The 21096-nt window shown below is 39.2% G+C and overlaps 1 protein-coding gene across 1 annotated transcript in view; it reads left to right on the top strand.

Moving 5' to 3' along the window:
- Positions 1–17794, top strand: part of LOC124789780 (solute carrier family 22 member 7-like) — a 131938-nt gene extending 114144 nt beyond the window's left edge. Inside the window, exons 8-9 of the mRNA XM_047257245.1 lie at positions 2756–2943; positions 16553–17794. Of these exons, the coding sequence (XP_047113201.1) occupies positions 2756–2943; positions 16553–16804 (440 nt within the window). The 3' untranslated portion in view covers positions 16805–17794. The remainder of the gene's footprint in view (positions 1–2755; positions 2944–16552) is intronic.
- The last annotated feature ends 3302 nt before the right edge of the window (positions 17795–21096 follow it).

Below are 21096 nucleotides of genomic sequence, written 5' to 3'. Positions count from 1 at the left end.
CTGCACGTCCAGCACGAACGCTGGTCCAACTGAGGCGCCAGGTGGAAATGGCATGGCAAGCCGTTCCACAGGACTACATCCAGCATCTCTACGATCGTCTCCATGGGAGAATAGCAGCCTGCATTGCTGCGAAAGGTGGATATACACTGTACTAGTGCCGACATTGTGCATGCTCTGTTGCCTGTGTCTATGTGCCTGTGGTTCTGTCAGTGTGATCATGTGATGTATCTGACCCCAGGAATGTGTCAATAAAGTTTCCCCTTCCTGGGACAATGAATTCACGGTGTTCTTATTTCAATTTCCAGGAGTGTACAAAACGTGTATGATAAATTGAGAACAACTGAATCTTTAACGCATCGGAAACATATCCGGCAAAGGAAAGTTACTAACGAGGAAACGGAAATTGGTACTCTTGCTACTGTGGTTCGAGATCCTTGTGTTAGTAGTCGTCAAATCGCAATGGAATCTGGCATGAGCCAGAGTAGTGTTGTTCGTGTTCTGCATCGCCATAAATATCATCCTTACCATACCAGTCGCCAGCAAAAATTAACTGGTACGGATTGTATGCGTCCCATTGAATTCTGCCGATGGGTTCAATTTCAGATTCAGAGGGATGACACATTTATTAATTTGATTTTATTTACTGACGAGGCTACATTCACGAACCATGAAAATCTTAATATGCATGACATGCATAATTGGGCAATTGAAAATCCATCTTGACTGATGCAAGTTGCACACCAAAAGCCGTCGTCGGTGAATGTATGGTGTGGGATTGAGGAGGACAGAATTATAGGCCCCTGTTTCATCGAAGGAATGGTAGGGAGTACACCACATTCCTGCAAGAAACATTAGGTCTGTTATTGGAAGAAATACCTTTAAGAACAAGGAACAGAATGTGGTATCAACACGATGGGTGTCCGGCATATTTTCTGATGATGGCTAGAAATGAGTTACAGAGACAATTCGCAGATCGTTGGATTCGACACGGAGGAGATGTGTCGTGGCTGGCTCGTTCGCCAGACTTGACGCCTCTGGATTTTTTCTTGTGGGAATACGTAAAAGACATCGTTTACAATGACGTTCCAACTACACTTGAAGATATGGGAGAGAGAATTGTAAGAGCATGTGCTTCGATAAGTGCCGATGTGATAAGGAATATCACTCAATCAACGATAAGAAGATTGTAGCACTGCATTGATACCAATGGTCATCACTTCGAACACCTTCTGTAAATGGATGTTCAAGCCACCTTAGTGAAATTCGTTGACGTTCAAGGACCTTTCTGTTACACATCATTGGATTCGTCCTTATAGCCGCTGTCAGAAAATAAGTACCAAGCTATAGCATCCCATTTAAAAAAACAAAGTTGATCATGATTTCTCCGAAGTGACCCCGTCTAGTAACAAAAAACCAACGTCATATTATGGCCCCCGTTATCCCATGCAACTTTTGTCCCACAGACTTTTCAGCTCGTATCATACTTTCCCAGCTATCTTGGTGGCAATAGTTAGTGACTCACCCTGTATATAAAAGCTTCAAAAAATGTTAAAAACGATGCATTAAGTAAACAGAGATTAGGTCCAAGAGAAACACAAAATAAACAAAGAGTAGGTATCAGAGGGATATATCTTGGCAGTGAATACCTTTTGTCCATTGTACTTAGTTTATTCGTCATAACTATTTCCGTTTTCAATACACTGATCATAATGAAGAGTTTCTCATCGATATGAATGAGATGTATGCTCAGACCTTTCGCAACAGTCATGGATAATTCACTACTTAATTCTTGCTGGATACAACAGCATGCACATTCACAAGCAGCAGCTATCAACGGTCGAAGTTACCCGAATGTTTTTCCATAGACCAATTTCCCTACCTCTTCCCGGTAAGCCCAGCCTGCCATGAAGATGTCAGTCTCCGACTTAGGTAACTACCTTCAGTACTACTAAGCTCTCCCTTTTACCCCATAGTGTAGCCTTCCCGGAATGCCGAATCACTGGTCTCCAACTCTGGCACCAAGTACTTCTCCGTCTGTCTTACAGCTGCAGCTGCTGCCTCTGTCCATCGCATAACAGGATGACACTTGGACTCACTTGGAACCAGCAAGAACTGTTACACCTATATTACAATAAAAATATACAGGGTGGTTACATTTCGCTGTAGTTGCTCACGTTTAAGGCCAGTATGGCTTGTATTATCTTATGGCAACGAAACTTTGATAGAAATGTGAATACGTTTATGCGGAACCGATTTGCGCTGGGAATAAATAGTTCCAATTTTGGCCACCAGGTGCAAATCGTGCGCCGTACATTGGATGACAGTATGCTATCCACACTGCCATTTGATAAGCCACAAAATAAGTGAGCAGTAGGCTATCAAGAGGAGAGACAGTGCGCTATTAGTGAAACTGTTTTGTGTGAACGGATAAATTATAGTGCTTCATTGAGAGTGTATCGCCAACTGAAATATGAGGAGAGGCCCGATGTTCGAGCGCATTAGTGTATCTATCAAACTTCGCTGCTGTGCGATAATTACAGTCCACACCGGACCTTCGAGAGTGCTACACTTTAATTATAGCGACCCGGTATGTGTGTATTTCTTCTGGTCCAAAATAAAAGACAGCATGCAATCTTTAATGCGATAAAGATAAACGAACAAATACAACACAGTATGATATTTTGTAACATATACATCCAGCTGCCAAATACTGCTCAGTATCTGATATGTTACAGATTTTTTTCTTATTTTTCAGTATCTGCTGAACAATGGCTGATAACTGCTGGGTCACTGTCGCTACAACTCTTCTCCACTTCGTCGTTGTTACTTACGAACTTACAGGGCATGGAAATCCATCCGACATGTCTACGCCAAACATGTATCGCCATTGAATATATAGTTCTGTCTTGCGTTATGTGTGCAAATCCGTACCTTTCATACCTGGTATGTATCCGTTTATTTATAAAGAATAAGGTACAAAATTCTGATTGTGCAGTTACATATTCTACTACAGCAAAGCCGTATCGATGTTCCTTTGTCCTTTATTGTGCATGCAAATAATTATTCTTTACAAACAGCAGACTCGAATAAAAACTGATTCTCATAATGGGATGAGGAGAAAATTGATGATAAGGTGAAGGAGGAGACGATGAAGAGAGAGAGGCGGAAGGAGGAGAAGGCAGACAAGGAGAATGGGAGGAGGAGGACGTGGGCAGAGACAGGGGGGAGAAGGAGATTAGGTTGTATACACAATTCCCTTGTGCATTAGAAACATAAGCTTTCTCTTTTCATTCTTTTCCATTTAACCAGATTGAGCCATGGAAACACTTGGTTGAGAAAAGATAGTTATATAAGGAGGAAGAATATATATGGGAGAAGAGTTTTTTCTATGGGTTAAATACCACGCTGTGATAGCTAAAACTGCTGGCGAGAAAGGCAATGAGACGGCAAAGGCTGCCGGCACGGTAGCTGAGCGTGTTCGGTCAGATGGTTAGCTGCCCTCTGTAGTAAAAAAAACTGAGTTAATTGATCAACAACGAATTTAAACACATGTCTTACGACGTCCGCCCCGAGCAGATGCAACGAACAAAATGAGATTTTTTAAAAAAAAAGAAAAGAAAAGGCTCGTGGTCTTGCGGTAGCGTTATCACTTCCCGCGCACGGGGTCCCGGTTTCGATTCCCGGCGGGGTCAGGGATTTTCTCTGCCTCGAGACGACTGGGTGTTGTGTGTGTCTTTCATCATCATTTCATCCTCATTCACTCGCAAGTCGCCGTAGTGGCGTTAAAGAACTTGTGGAGCGGCGGCCGAACCTCCCCGCGAGGGGTCTCCCGGCCACCAATACCATACGCTCATTATTATTATTATTATTACTAAAGGCCTAAGTATTTAAAAACAAGAAGAGAAGATTTGGATTTAGAGTCCCACCGACAGGTATCCAGGTTCACGTTGGGGAAGAATAGGGCAAGGAACAGGCTATTTCTTTCTCTAAGAAAGCATTCCGGCATTCGTCAAAGCGATTTGAGGAAGCAACGGAATGCCTAAACTTGGATGGGCAAACAGTGATTGGTATCAAAACTGCCTTCATCCCGAATGCAACGGCAGTGTCTTAACCACAGCGCCACGCTGCTCGTTTTTAGAGGTGTGTCAGATACATTTAGTTTTGTGTTAAGAAGTTGAGAGGTTACAAGCCTCCTGTTTTCTTGTTAATTTGTGTCAGTGGGGGCAGGCAAAGAATCCTCATTGCTGTAAATTAGACTGGAAACGAGGACTCTGATATCAGCTGGTGTTGGGACATTGCTTACTGTTCTGTCCTTCTTGCGTGGGCGAGCTGGAGCTCTGAGAGAGTCAGCAACGTCGAGTGAGGCAGAAGAATGTGAAGTCAGGCTGGGCAAGCTTTTCTGTGAGTCCGACAGGGAGTAGAGAATTGCGTGTTCCGTCTCCTCAGGGTGGCCGACCTGCTACGGCTCTTGGCCAGTGTATTAGGCATGAAGCCACAGCGAGTACGACTCTCTTTCGAGGCAGTATTAAACGTTTCATTGATGTTTTCCTTCTGGGCTTCGCTTGGCTGACGCCAGGAGTCAGTAGGTCCTCGGGGTTTTCGAAATCTGAGGCCTGAAGCCACAGGATCCCCGACACAACGTGCCTAGCGTCCGGGCGATATTTTGTTCGTTATTGGCGGCGGTTTTCACGGCTGCTTTCGCACATCCCTCAAAATGCAGGGAGCTGATTGGACAACTCAAGAAGATTCTATGTGATATGAGAGAGCCCAACTGAAAATTGGCAGTGATGACCACCCGATTGATACAAAAACGTTGCTAGCCAGCTTGGTCGGATTTTGTGGAGTGTACTAGACACCTATGATAGCACATTTTCCCGTGGGCTCCTGCGACTGGAAACATTCGACCATGGTGGGGTCGCAAAGCACTAGCAGTCGGAGTCAATGCTCTGTGCACGAGATGAGGGAGTTTCCTCTGGACCGCCAGGGAGAATAAGTGTACTGATAGTGTCTCTCCTTGGAGATACTCTTGCACGATCTGAGGAGGAAGACTGTCTCGGTCACTTGAGCAGAAGTTTAGATTCTTTCTGGAATTTATCTCATCGGGTTTGATCCGCGATCTCCCAGCATCAGAGAGCCCAACAATACAGAGGTCAGTGGGTGCACCATCTGACTCCTGTTTGCTCTCTACTCACCGCCTGAGATCTTGGTGGTAAAGTATTTGGCGTAACATGAACCTGTAACTTTTCTCTGACGCCCTGAGCAGCTCTCGTTTTGGGGCTGCATTACTCACGCTTTTGCTTGTGGATTTTTCACAGAGTTCTCGTTCCCGAACGGTATTCTATCGTGCAGTTGTGGTATATCATTATCTCTGTTGATTGGCCCACTGTTAACAGATTACCATATTCAGTATTTCAGATTAAGTGCCCTTTTGAATAACCTGCCGACTACTTTTTCTCAACACCATTATATTGTGCCCTTGTTCTGTTAAAGCACTGTTCAGTGAATCGCATATTTATCATCTTCTTTTGTATAAAATAAATCTCTTTCTGATATTTAATTTGTTTATCGTTTAGTAGTTAGACAATATGTTTCATTTCCTTCCCATTTATCGTGACTATTGAGCGTAGACATTGATTAGAAACTTTATTAAATATAGTGTCTCTGCAACCCATTTTACTACTCATCTACAGGGTCCTTGTATTAATTCTGTTATCTCCATATCTCCATTGAGCATAAGTTACAGTGGTAGTTAAATGGGGGGGGGGGGGGGGGGAGCGGAAATTTTTTGAATGTATGAGCAGCTCTCATGCAACTTCAGTCGAAACCAGATGTTACACACATTTCTCGACCCTGCAAGCTCACGCAAGATAATCCCTCAGTCATAATACATTTTTTTTTTATACTGGTTGACTAACTTAAAGTAAGGATGGTTTGTCAACTACCCAAAAAAAAATCTGACTAGTCATCAACCTGTCACTACATAGGACAAGTCTAAGTCGACTTTAGGTAAACTGAAGGTGGAGAGGGCAAGAAAGAACAGGAAAGGAAACGGAGCAGATCACTGCTGTCAGCTGCATGGGGCTATTATGCTGAATCAGCGGCGACGAGTAAAAATGTGTACCCTAGGGCGATTCGAACTCGGGTTCTCCTGCTTACTTGGCAGCTGCGCTACCACTGCGTCATTGCAAGTGCACGGACTATACCAGTACGCCTCACCGCCGATCCATTTTCCTATCGAGTACCACCTGGCTGCAATTCCTGTCCATTTTCTCCATGTTCGTCCTCTGAGATTCCCACAGGACGTCGAACGTATTTATGCATCCGCATTGAAGGTGGATCCATTGCCCAGCTAGGCCAATCGAGTTATATGAATGCGTCTTATAATAATAATGTGGTTTACATTTATTGATTTTTATATGCCAATGTGGCATGCAGAATCTGCAGCTGTTATACATTATACGTAAATTGAATTTCTTCCCCTCACTACCTTCAATTTACGTATAACATATAATAGCTGCGGATTCTGCGTGGCGTCTGTTCTTTCGGACGTGTCAGAAAGAACAAACACTACACAATCTGAGTCGATTATTGATGACAGAAAGGGGAGTCGATTACGTTGATACCAGTTTCTCATTCATATTTATAAACAGCCACATTCAACACTTAAACTCACTCAGTGAGTCCTCAGTCATCCACTGAGGCAACAACAGCACATACACACAAACGTTGGACGCATACCAGAGGACCAGGATAGAAGCTGCAGCTAAAAATTCGACCACCTGGTATTTCCGAATTTCACATTTGTGATTTATACAATAAAAATTCAGTGACTGGGGCCCAACTCAAATAAAGTAGCACTCTTCCATGAAGCAAAATGGTAGACAATATTTTTATGCTTGTGGATTTAAACCATGGTACTGTTTCCCTCATCCAGAAATATGGCTTGTACAAGGTTGACAGATGACAGATCGTCCTCTCATCTCACATGCCGCCAATAACATAAATTATAATAACAGGCATCCTCACTCATGCTCTAAAGTACGGGCATTTTAAATGTGAAATGCAATTCGCGTGACACTTGGTAAATTTTGAAATGAAAAGGACATTGTATAACATATATACACAGCAATTTGTGTGTACAATGTGAAATATGTGCACAGAAACATTTACCTACATAAAATTCATTTAATGTTTTATATAAACAATGAAAGAAATGTCATATTCATTGGGATAAATAAGTAAGTTGACTAAATAAGATTTATATGAGAGTGTCTCCTACATTATTAAACAGATGACATATAAGTTGTTAAAATTACAATATATCTAGATTATCAATGACACTTTTTTCTCTTCACTATTTTGTGGTGTACAAAAATCGAGCATGACTTCTGGACATGATTAATATCTTCTTAGCTTCTTCTGTGTAAAAGGGTGTACAGTGTTTTAATATATGTCACTGTTTCTGAATTTATGATATGGTTATATGTGCAACAATTGATGCATACACTGTGTCTAGTATGAAAATTACTGCTAGTCCGTGATATGTAGAAGCTTGAACTAGTTCTAAATGTCATTTTGTACATTCCTAAATCTGCGAAATTATCTGTTTTATTGTTTAAGGCGTGAATTGATTTCTGTTGTACTTTATTTTTTGAGGAGAAATCCGCTTTTACTTAACATTTGCAAAATGTTCCTACAAAAGAAATACTGGCCACATATTGACTGTATTACAGTTTTCTTTCAGAGAGCCGTGCGTTTATTTCTGTTTTGCTATATGTTTCTGCACTTTGTCTAGCACTGAGCTGAGAAAGTCATTAGCTAATTTACTTCTCTCTTCGTGCAAAGGAATTTTCTTTGTCCTGTATACCAACATTTTGCATACCACATTTTTGTGTTCTCATGAGTGGCATACGTGGCACAGATTGTGTAGGATACAGAAGCTATTGTGCAAGGTTTGTGAAATGAGTATCATAAATAATGTTGCTAAATACAGAAAAAAACAGTTACACAAGGGGAAAGACTCCGTAAACAGGCAGCTTTTGGCCATACATTTGCAAATACTCAGATGTACAGGCAATAACATATGGAACCTAAGTACCTAATGACTGGTGGTGCACATGCTATTGAAGCTGGAAAGTCTGATATATAAGGAATATAGGAACAAGAAAAAACGAAGACAATGTTAAAACACTCACATATTCGACAATAGAGCAGTAAATAACACAATCATAGTATTCAATGAGTAAGATACAACCTGTAAAACGAATGTCTGAAATGTACTGCAAAGAAGAACCTATCAGGCAAGACATTAAAACAGCCATGGAAGCAGACAGTGCCAAAGACACTGAAAATCTGAATAACAATCAAATATCAGCCACAGGTCACAAACTAAATAAACTCATAGAGAAGGAACTGAAGAGATATGAGGAAACTATAGGCACATACAAAACAATTTAAAAGCAACAACCAAACAAAATAATAGTTATCATGAAAGAAAACGAATATGGAGAAAAAACTCTTAAAATTTTAACACAAAAAGTAACATAGTGCAGCTGAATGAAGATCCAACAAAACAATTCCACAACAAAATCAAAGGAAGTTAACGAAAACACATTTCATGTTGACAAGACATAAACAGAACCACATCACCTACATAGCCCTAACGCCCCCATATTAAGATGCCAACGTAAAGTCCACTAAGAAGAATCACCGATCATAAACTATATGAGTAGCCCTGTAAACAAACTGTTTCTCAAAGTCAATGTGTTTTTAAAAAGTTGTATCCTATATGAAACAATATAAAATCTGTATATAACAATACATACTAGTCACTGAAATATGAGAGACAACCTCACAGATTGTGTCCATTTTATGCAGAATAGATGACGCAAACCTGTACAATAATATCCCTATTAAATTGGTCATTAAAGTTATAAATAACTATTTAGTAAAGAACACAATGTGTTCATAAGCTGGAATTGTTTAATTTATGAACTAACCTCAAACTATAATTGCATTCCATTCAATTTTAGTATATATATCAACAACCTCCAATACGCTATTGTCATGAAAAGACCACCTAATGGGCAAGGCTCCATCATTATATGCAGTAAGAAACAAGTTCTACACCACTAAAATAAAACAGCTTTCCTCTTTGTCCTACTTTGTGTGTGGTATATATAGAGGGTCAGCTCCAATTGCTGTAAGCCGAACTATAAGGCAACCTCTAGCATGTCCAGTGGGGCTTAGGAAAGTTATTTAAAAAATGTGTATATACCTATGTTTACATGAAGACTTTTTTACAAATTTTCACCATGCTAGAGTAAATGAAAGTAAGCCAGTTCTGTTAATCAGTACAACGAAAGCACAGCCAAAGTTCAAGATTTCACATTTGTTTTCTTTACTGAATGATTAGTTTTAGGCTGGGACCCATTTTCAAATCATCCTACAGGACAGAAAACCAAATTTATACTGTGTACACAGTCATTACCATTTAAGCACATTTCAAAAATATAGAACATATCGTTTCAAAACTTACATGTCAGACAGTCAAAACTGTATATGTAAGAATACAAAACCATGTCAAAACTATATACACCTTAATAAATGCAAATGAACAATCACAGTGCATACAGGTAACTGGCAGTCTCCTCCTCCTGCTTCATAACGAAACCTCAGGGAGGGGCCGCCATACCAGGGTATAGGAAACCTTTTGTATTTATTAGAACATTCTCCAACCATCAAAAATATTACAATTAATACAATAATAGTACAAGTCCACAAGAAAAGTAATACTTTTTGAAATCTTTAACAAAAAAAACAAATACTTAAAATTACTGAACAGTAAATCACAGTAGCTCCACATATGACCCATATGACAAAGTTATATGCCACATTTGTACATAAAAGCATTAAATTTAAACCACAACATTATTATTAAAAGAAAACAGAGCAATAGGACAATAAAAATCTTATTGAGTTTCAACATTTTACAAGCATAAAAGCTTCACTAACAAACTTCACAAAATATATGAATATACCAGCCATCCTTGGGGAAGACACACAAGTAGAATAAACACATGCCTGCTTGTATAGGGAGGCTGTGGGATTGTAGAGGGATGGGGGAAGAAGAGATAGGTGGGGAAGGATGGAGGGATGGTAAATGGAGGGGGGAGGAGCATGAAGATGAAGAAGAACAGGAAGGATGTAAATAATATATTATCAGTAGTAGTAAAACATACATACTAAAATTCGACCAGAAACGACTATTTGCCATTATTATAATCAAATTTTGGTGCTTTGTGAAAGATAACTTTGTGATTTAATATTTGTTTTTAATTGGGACATGTCAGGGGAAGAAATGTTTTATTGTTATATATTTTTTAACGTTTGTTGTGGTAAAGTTTTTATTTATGGTTGTAAAGGACTGGAAGTGATGAAGATTTTTTTAATGTCCTATTATTTTGTTTTCTTCCAATACCAACATTGTGGTTCACTTTCAATGATTTTTACATGACAATGTGACATACAACTTCGTCATATGGGCCATGTATGGCGCTGTTGTATTTTACTGTTCAGTGATTTTAAGCATTTGTTTTTGGTAAAAATTTTAAAAAGTATTAGTTTTATTATTCACTTGTACTATTCTATTACTAGTTGTATTTTTAATGGTTGGAAAATACTGTAATAAATATAAATGGTTGCTGTATCCTGATAGGGCGTTGCATTCTCAAGGTTTCCTTACGGTAACAGGAGGAGTACACTGTAAGTTACCTGTATGTGCTGTAACTGTTCATGTGTGCTTCATAATGTGTATGTAGTTTTGATATAGTTTTGTACTTTTTGAAATACCATTTTGACTATCTGGCACATGTCTTGAAACTATATATTCTGTGTTTTTGACACGTGCTTCAAAAACATGGTAATCACTGTATTGTACATGAATGTAAATTTGGTCTTCTGTCCTATAAGAAGACTTGGAAATGGGTCCAGGGCCAAAACTAGTCATTTAGTAAATAAAAACGAAGTGCCATTCGCAATTTTGGCTAGTTTTTCGTTCTACAGACTTTTTTAAAATAAGTAAACAGCTGAAGGGCTTGATATAATGCGAGAGCTAGGCATTGTAGCCCTATTTCGCCCCGTTTACACCACATTAGTGTAGTCCAGCTGCCTTGCCTCTAACAATTAGTTCAATTCTCAGATACTTTTGCAAAAAGGTGTAATGCCACCATTAAACACTTTATGTCACTGTATTCGTTTTATTAAGTACTTCCAAATTTCATTAAAGTGTGTACTACATTTTCAACAAAAACTAAGTATTTGCTTCAGTTTCTTGGTCGATGCAGTAGTTAGTAGGATTGAAGAAGCGTACTGTCATTTGCCAAAATTCGTTTTGATCTCTAAACATTTATGAAATAGGAGTGTTACATCTTATCATACTCACCTTGTCCTTCGGTTAAGTGTGGTTTAAGCAGAATCTCATAAAAGTTACGAAGGAGTCTGGTAAATGTTTATAGCTGCTGTAGATGTTGGACAGACACGATGAAGGGTTACCTCCTTCTACACTATAACATTTATCATAAAATCATTTTTACTCCACACACACTCAAATACTTATAAGTACATGTATTGCTAATTATGGTTTGTTGTAGACAGGCTTGTGTATCTCGAGATCACAGTAAACAAAAAATATTTTAATGTTTTAGAGCTGACAGGCACAGAGCAGGAACAACCAAGTAAAATGTCTTAAGGGCAAATGACAAACGACAAGGATTGCGAAGTCACAAAAAAGTGAAACTTTGAACTATAGCAGTATAATGACTTACAAACTAAGGCCAATAAAAATACTACCTAAGTTCTTGGTAGTAAATCCCCTTGCGGTTTTGTTCATAGACTGAAAATTAAATAAAATCCAAAAACAAACTTACAACTTCAAAATTGGCTAAAGGATCAATAAAAGTATGTTTAATCGATAGGTCACAATAATTTAAATTGCTAGGTACAGTACAGTTAACAGAATAACGTTGCAATATCAACTCAAAATTATTCTAATCAAGTGCATCAACTACTCACGGCCCAATCATAAAAGCCTACCATAATAATGTCTGCAGCTGCAGTGAGAAAACAAAAAACAACTACACATTAAGAACACAAATGCTGAAACTGATGACTGCACCTGAAAATTTTACCAAATGACTTATGGCCCAATAAAACCTATAAACCAGAATAAATTTTAAAAAAAGGCGACTACACATTTCACACACACTGAACTTTAGAGACGTTCCAGTAAGTTAACAATATGTACAGGTTAGCTCTACTGCCAACGGCTATGTAAACAAATTTACAATCAGTACAGGTACTTTAAGATTTGCTTGACATTCACCTAAAGTGCAAGAAATCCATCAGTAATTATATATTGAGGTTCACAGCACAATGGCCAAGGGATTAACAGGGTGAACTTATTTTATAGGTCTCCTCTAGGTGGTGTTCCTCACATAAACATTTGAGGAAAACGCTTTGCATAACCGACAAATTTCAAGTGAGACAAACACCCACCCTCGGGATGATAGGGCAGCAAACAACAATAACAGCTGATCAAATACAGTAACAGAATAGGCAAGGCTCAGTGGGCTGAAAGGTAAATGTGGGCACGACAAATAACATCAAACAAGTTGTTTGTTCAAGAAGGTCCGAAGTGACAAGTAATATGGACTTGATGCAATCAGCTGACCAGCTGCCTCAGTAAAATATACAGTATACCTTGTAAGTCATATTGCCAAACTGTTTCCTGAATGTCACCAGATCCATTAAGCCATACAGTGAAGTCCATGACAAACAATTCATAAAATAATGGCTAATCTAGCCTGCAACACACACATATAGACAGAATAAGACATTACTCTGTTTATGTATAAGTCAATACACAAGCTTCCATTGGCCAAAATATAAAATCAGCTGTGTGAACACTAAGCTCTAAATCGTATTTCAATGAAATGGAAAAATGAACACAGGCTGACAACTTTAAATCAACAGAATTTTTGTTAAAATGCGAGACACTAAATAATAAGTAATAAAATTACAAGGTACCTTAAAGCAAACTATCAAGTATGACATAAAAGATCACAGCAATAAATTTACATGGTGAAATTAAGGAAACCGTCTTGAAGGGACTACAGGCCACCCATTAGTATGGTGACCAGACAGCCAGTCTGATACACGTTTGCCGCAATTTTCGAAAATGTACCATAGATGCATAAAAAAAACGAGCACCTTTGACTCACAACACCAGACCGGAGTAACGAGAGAAATATCAAGTAGGCGCGAAAGGAACTGGCATGCAGTTCTTAAGCACAAAATTAATATTTGTTTTCAGAGGATCTCACACTGGTTCGCAATATGGGCAGGCGTTGGTTCCCCAGAGCAGAACTGCTCACCTCAGCTGTCGAGTAGCTGCCTATTAAATTCCTAAACGGTGCGAGGCCACCGTCTTCTGGCAACGTTCGGACAAAACAGCACAAGCCCCTTGTCATTGCGGACCTTCAACTGCCACTATTGCCAGCCGGTTACCACCTTAGCCCTACCGCCCCCCCCCCCCCCCCAACAGCTAGCAGAGCGCCGGAATATATCCCAATCGCCACTGCTATGAGTGCTCTATTGACCAAGCGTCCTCTGGTCTTCCAACAACGGGCTAGAGACAAACCTAGCACAGATACAGTCGACACTAACAAAGACGTCGCGCACCCAGAGCGCAATGATCTACCCTTCTTAAACAAAATAGTTCTTTATTTCAACCGTTTTCGCCATATTTGATGAGTCCTTACACGTACTATTATGGTTTACTCACATCGTATAACTTCTGTTAATCAGTGAGATCTATGGTCGGCATTACCTTTGTTAAATGCTTCTGCTGGACGAGGTAAGAGATGTCAATCAGCAAGTTTCGGGTCAGAGACAGTTGACATGAAAACTTTTTCAATCAAGTCAACATGTGGAATTTCTACATCGAAAGTTATGGCACTATGGTCGTTCGTAGTGGCACTCTGGCTTATATGCTACATCTACATACATACTCCGCAAGCCACCATGGGGCATGGCAGAGGGGTCCTTGTTCCAGTAACAGTCATTTTCTTTCTTATTCCACTCGTAAACTTAGTGATGGAAAAATGAGTGTCTGTATTGCCTCTGTGTGAGCCATAATTTCTCTTGTCCTGTCTTCGCAGTCGTTGCATGACACGTATATTGGCAGCAATAGAATCATTCTGCAGTCAGTTGCAAATGATGCTTCTCCAAATTTTCTTAATAGTCTTTATCCAAAAGAACGTCGTATTTCCTCTACACATACCCATTTGGGTTCACGAAGCAGCTCTGTAATAAACGCATGTAGATAGAACCGAACGGTAACACTGAATTGGTTCGACCTGGTAGGGATCTGAAGCACTCAAGCAGTACTCAAGAATTGGTCGCTCAAGTGTTCTGTATGTGGTCTCCTTTATCGATCAGCTGGAATTCTCCAATTAAAGCCGAGTCTACCATTAGCCTTCCCTTCTACCAACATTATGAGCTGGTTCCATTTTATATAGCTTTGTAACTTTACGCCTAGGTATTTAATTCAACTTTCTTCTTAGATTGCACCCAAGAGGTGCAAAACTCACAAGTTTTAAGAGAAAATTCCTTCTTTGCAGCATAACCAGATTTGCGCTTCAGTAAAAACAGAAACCGTTCTGGCATCTTTAATGTTTCCCAAGTCTCCCTTAAAACTACATAAGAAATGCTAACTTTCAATCATTTCCCAAATTTGCCAGAACAAGGAAGTCGAACCCTCATGGAAATTTTGTAATTCAAAGAATTAATCATCACCATATCTTTCAATCCTTTTTATTTGAATTTTGAGTATACTGATTTAACTTACATTGTACGTTGCCCCACTGAGGTAATCTATCTTCCAGAGTGTTATTTTGAAACTTAGTCCGTACTAAATCTTTCTCCTTCATACGCAATTTTTGCATTCACAATGTGCCACCAGCTAAAAATTATTTGTGTGACTAAAGCTGTATGTTCAGACACCATAAGAATAATATGTGGTGCTCACCAACGATCATCTCATATACATCTTCTTGAGGAGTTAGGCGTTTTGTCTGCTGCTCCATAGTATATTCATTCCCTCAAGAAGTTTGTTGTACCAATCCACTCCAGTTAAAAACAACAGTGATGTACATTATTCCTATACCATACGAAAAATGGCATTTATTACTCCACAGTAAGGTTGTCTTTAGCACACAAATAAGAGTAAAATGTTGCGACCAAAACTTGTGATGGTTCACACAGTGATATGACATGTAGGATCGACAGCAAAGTAAAATATGAAAACAAACAGAAAAATTTTCCTCTTGACAACTCCTTCTATTCAGTAGAAAACTTTCTGTTACTGTAATGTGTAGAAGTTGGAAGGTAGGAATTACTAATTCACAACTGTACCGGTATATCAAAAAATAACTAGTAAATGACCAGCATGTAGCTATATACAAAAATTAATTTTTTATCTGAAGATAAAATGGTTCATTCCATACCATTACAATTATTTATTGTGCATATGATTAATGTAAGGTAAAACAAATTAGATAACTAACTGATCTGAAAATTTTGTGTCCTTATAAGCCAAGACGTTTAAAGCAAATGCAGCTTTTTCATAAACATTGGGTGCTAGGTTAATATTTTGCTAACGAATATTGAAAAGAAGCGGGCCTTCAAACATCAATTCCAAATACTCAAAAGTTGCAGAAATATAAGATGAAAATTGTCAAAATCAGTAAACTTCATCACTTTCTCGGGCTTAGCAATCCAGTTGTTTCAGGTACACTTCAGTATGTTTCCAATCTCACAAACTAGGAACAACTTTCTAGTAGTGTGAATAGGATGAACAATGCAGGTCTACAGTGTACTGTTAGGAGTAAGGTGGTTTCGTTTCAAGTTTTTCTGTTTATTTCATTATTGCACGATACTAAAGGTAATATAATACAACCAGCTTTTTCTGTCTCATTAATTACTTTTCATAACGTATAATTTATCTGTGGAGCAGTTAAATTGCTAACAGGTGTAATATTCACAATGTATTTTAATTTTGAAAAGACTGATGCAATTGAGACCCAAGCCCTTTTAGCTACATCGTTATTATGTTTTATTGACACCATGGGTTATGTCTTCCATAAAGGTCAAATGAAGCCCAACATAAATTTCATTCACTGACACATTTACCATAATTTCACCACTTTCCAAAAAAAATTTTCGTGGTCTTCAGGCATTTTATACTACCATCTACAGACAAACAATTTAAATCAAACTTTTCTTTCAGATTTCTTTGCATAGGATGCATGTGGAAACGTTATAGCGGTGTTACTCTTATAACCGATTTGTTACTACTGACAATGCAGTTTTCATTCAAATTGTGTAACTGTTTTCCAGCAGAAGTTTCTTGTAATCATACTAATACAAACATTTAATTATGTATGTCCATCTAATCAAAAATAGTTACACTTTGATGATTTTCTGTTCACAGGGAAACACAGCTGGACAGCACTGGTTATTCGCAGTACTCGGGACCGTAACGCTTATCACATCAGTTCTGGTGTCATTTTTACCTGAATCGTTGAATGAGAAGCTTCCAGAGACAATGAAAGACGCAGCGCTCTATGGTCGTGATCAGAAGTTCTGGGCTCTTCCCGGAGGCAAGACCAGCTTACCAGAAACTACTCCACTCTACAAAACCGGTTTTACGGAATGTACCTCCTTCAGTAATCACAATGTATAGGGAACTGAAGTAGTCCGCAGTCTAATGCCAAACTTTCGACATCGAACCTCTTTGGCATTTTTTGTCAATCGCTGCCGTCGCTTAATTATTAATACAGTTCTTAACTAGAGCGTGTGAAGCATAACGGACCACCACTACCGGCTTTGCAACTTCAGAGAAATATTATAGTTGTCGGCGAGTAATGAACCAAGGGAATCCAAACCAATGACTAGGAACAATCATCACTACACCACAGCAGCAATTTTTTATGTCTTTGTTGCAGTAAGAACTTAGACATTTACTGAGGAGTCTTCTACGAAAGATGCAACAACAGATATAGCAAGATGCTCCGTATTCGTTTTTCCATGTATTCTTAGCCGCCCCAAAGTTACCACCAGAAAAGCAGATACAGAAACAAGATATCGAAGCATTTAAGATGCTTTCATTTATAATAATTTTTTTTATTACTCGTCTCATTTCCAGGTCACTTGAAAATGGTCAGCGCGTTTGGAATCCCAAGGAAGACAATCGAAAAATTTGACAGAATGTGTGGTGCAAGAAGCAGAATGTTAAGAAACAGAGTAAGGAAGAAAACAATGCAAAAGTTCTGTATGCCTTTTCTGGCGGAGCCAGCATATTTATGTGGGACTACAGGGAAGGTGCTCACTAGCAGTCTCAGAAATTGGACTTCATCCATCAGCTGTGGCAGTGACAAAGAGTAACGGGATGAGAAGTGAAGGCATACCGAACTTTCTCAATTTCAATGCCAAAATCTCACAATATCGTCTAAACTGGAGATGTCATATGTTGCGCTGAACGTCTAGAGAGATAAATCTGCAGAGGTGGAAAGATCATGTTTGAAGTATGCAAAAAATCTAAGGATGTGGTATGTGATGATTAGTGTTATTGCTAATATTATTACCATAATTACTGTCAATCACTGAACAACTGTGCAAGACGATTTATTGGGAAACTACTGTGTGCCCCTGTGAACAGAAAATTTTCGATTACTTATTAGACGCTTTCAACAAAATGTTGACAAAATAGAATATTAAAATTCATTGTTTTTCTGTTATAATCCATTTATTACCTTCTCCTGTTTCATATTATGGTGTTGTCAAATAATAACAACAACACTTAACTACCAGTTAAGCTTTTCAGAGGAGTTGTAGAAGTAGTTACAAACAATATAATGCTACTGGAAGAAGAGACTATCGTTTCTGATAGAGATGGTTCAAATGGCTCTGAGCACTATGGGACTTAACGTCTGAGGTCATCAGTCCCCTAGAACGTAGAACTACGTAAACCTAACTAACCTAAAGACAGCACACACATCCACGCCCGAGGCAGGATACGAACCTGCGACCGTAGCTGTCGCGCGGTTCCAGACTGTAGCGCGTAGAACCGCTCGGCCACTTCGGCCGGCCCTGATAGAGATATTCCAAAAATATATTACATCGTTGTCAACAGTAGCTACAGTATTCCGACTTACAAACGCTAAAAGTATTTTTAGAGTGTGCCTGTAGGTAAATAGGTGTCTCCACACAAACTGCTACTTTAGGTTTACACGCTGTATTCTGCAACATCGAAATCGTGAGGTAATGCAAAGTTAAGGAATGCCAGAAACCGATATTTTAGTAGCATGTAGAGTGTAATTTATGTAGAAGGTCGTCTTATAAAACTCTAGCTACAGAATCAAATATTTATTTCTTGAGGAACTTGATAGGTGACCAATTAATAATGAGTGACTTTTCATTCCTCGTGAATCCACCATAAGCATTGCATTTGTCACGTTTGGTCAATTTGTCGATCAGTGTATCGACTGCAAAACGTGGGAGCAATGCATCTTAGCCAATGTGAGAATGTGGTATTCCTTCTTACGTGTTATCATATTTGAACCCGAGTCAGCCAACAAGAAAAGTGGGTGACAATTTTCACTTGTTCTGGACACAAGACTCGCCACACTGAAGGTACTCTACTTTTTGGGTGGTCTTTGTTCGATGGGGTGAAGGTGGTGACTCTGCGCTCGATGCAGGCCGTATCAAGCAGTGTTTCCCACCTTTGTCTAATGCGCAGGATGGAAGGTATTGACCAGCACACTTTGATATAGGAGTCGAGGTACTGGCAGAATTGTGAGGAGAGATCGTGAGTCGTGCTTTGGTAGCTCAGTAGATAGAGCACTTGCCCGTGAAAGGCAAAGGTCACGAGTTCAAGTCTCGGTCCGGGCACACACCTTTGTTCTGTCTGGAAGTTTCACACTTTGATGTAATATGACAAGATGCATATCGATGAATGCATTGCATTTAGTTTCTTTTTCTTCATAGTACATTCACAGGATTGTTGGATGGCGATAAAATCATCACTCTCCCGCGTTGCATTTCATGTGGTAAGTTCAAGTGTTAAATGTATGTCTTTCTTTTACTTACCACTTATTCTATGTAATGTGTAACCCGACATGCATTTCAGTAATAGGTGTCCTAAATCTCAGATGAGTTACATGCTGCTTATCTCACTTTAAATGATGTATTTATTCCAAGTGAAATGTGGAGTAATGTAGAGTTTTAGTCAATTCTATTTCCATGTGTGAACTGCGTATCTGACTCCCTATCCAGTGACAGTACTCTCTATTTAATTTGCCTAGAGACATTCATTAATTTACTACACTTTTTCCCCGAATCACAGATTTACCATGTGGCAAAGCATCTGTATTATAGTTTTGAATGAATTTGCTCAAGAGCACATATAATCCATAAAAGCTAGTACAATATGGACACATTGTTCCACAGTGTTCCCTATTAACGTATCTTTCGTTAGTGATTTTCAGGTCTAAAGGCAAGTGTAATGCCAGTTCAGTTTCCCTGAGATATTCACGCAACGGAGCCGAACTACTTGCAGTTATTAATACTGATCAAATAGCAGCGATTTTCAGATTGTAAGCACTAATTAGCAATTGATAATAAGACACACTTTCGAAGTTCACAGAATCTATTTACGTATTGTTAGTTACACTCTGAGATTGTGGGATAAGAAGCTAAAACTCACAATTCATGTTCGTTCAGTATAACATAAAATTTAAGTCCTATAGCTATGTGAAGACTACCAGATAAGAAACTCAGATGAAAAAGAGCTTATATTCGTAATTGGAGAATTTGGCCAGGCAGTAAAAAAGGATAATGAAGTAATGATACATCTACAAAATGCAATCTTGACACTTCAGAATGCTATGGCAATCAGAAAGAACAGTACAATTTATTTTGAAAGACTTTAAGAAAGCGCAAGAAACTGGGGAAAAAGTTAGAAGCCCTAGAAGACAAAGGGGATCTAGAAAATTAATTGCTCTAGATGACTGCAAAGAAAATTTTATAGCGTATTAGTGTAGTATTATGAGCAGAAGTAAATACTGACTCTGAGAAAGCTGTACATATTTTCAAAAACTGAGATTAACAACAGTACCGTCAGGAGCCAAAATTAGACCGTCAAGTTTCTCGAAAAGAATAACCAGACTCTTTTATACACTACTGGCCATTAAATTTGCTACACCAAGAAGAAATGCAGATTATAAACGGGTATTCATTGGACAAATATATTATACTACAACTGACATGTGATTACATTTTCACGTAATTTGGGTGCATAGATCCTGATAAATCAGTACCCGGAACAACCACCTCTGGCCGTAATAACGGCCTTGATACGCCTGGGCATTGAGTCAAACTGAGCATGGATGGCGTGTACAGGTACAGCTGCCCAAACAGCTCCAACACGATACCACAGTTCATCAAGAGTAGCGACTGGCGTATTGTGACGAGCCAGTTGCTCGGCCACCATTGACCAGACGTTTTCATTTGGTGAGAGATCTGGAGAATGTGCTTTCCAGGGCAGCAGTCGAACATTTTCTGTATCCAGAAAGGCCTGTACAGGACCTGCAACATGCAGTCGTGTATTATCCTGCTGAAATGTACGGTTTCACAGGGATCGAATGAAGGGTAGAGCCACGGGTCGTAACACATCTGAAATGTAACGTCCACTCTTCAAAGTGCCGTCAATGCGAACAAGAGGTGGCTGAGACGTGTAAGCAATGGCACCCCATATCATCACGCCGGGTGATACGCCAGTATGGCGATGACGAATACACGCTATCAATGTGCGTTCACCTCGATGTCAACAAACACGGATGCGACCATCATGATGCTGTAAACAGAACCTGGATTCATCCGAAAAAATGACGTTTTGCCAATCGTGCACCCAGGTTCGTCGTTTGAGTACACCATCGCAGGCGCTCCTGTCTGTGATGCAGCGTCAAGAGTAACCGC

Source organism: Schistocerca piceifrons, chromosome 3, assembly GCF_021461385.2.
Source record: "Schistocerca piceifrons isolate TAMUIC-IGC-003096 chromosome 3, iqSchPice1.1, whole genome shotgun sequence".
Taxonomy (NCBI): Eukaryota; Metazoa; Arthropoda; class Insecta; order Orthoptera; family Acrididae; genus Schistocerca; species Schistocerca piceifrons.
Note: the sequence above shows the minus strand (reverse complement) of the source record. Positions and strands in the feature narration are given on the sequence as shown.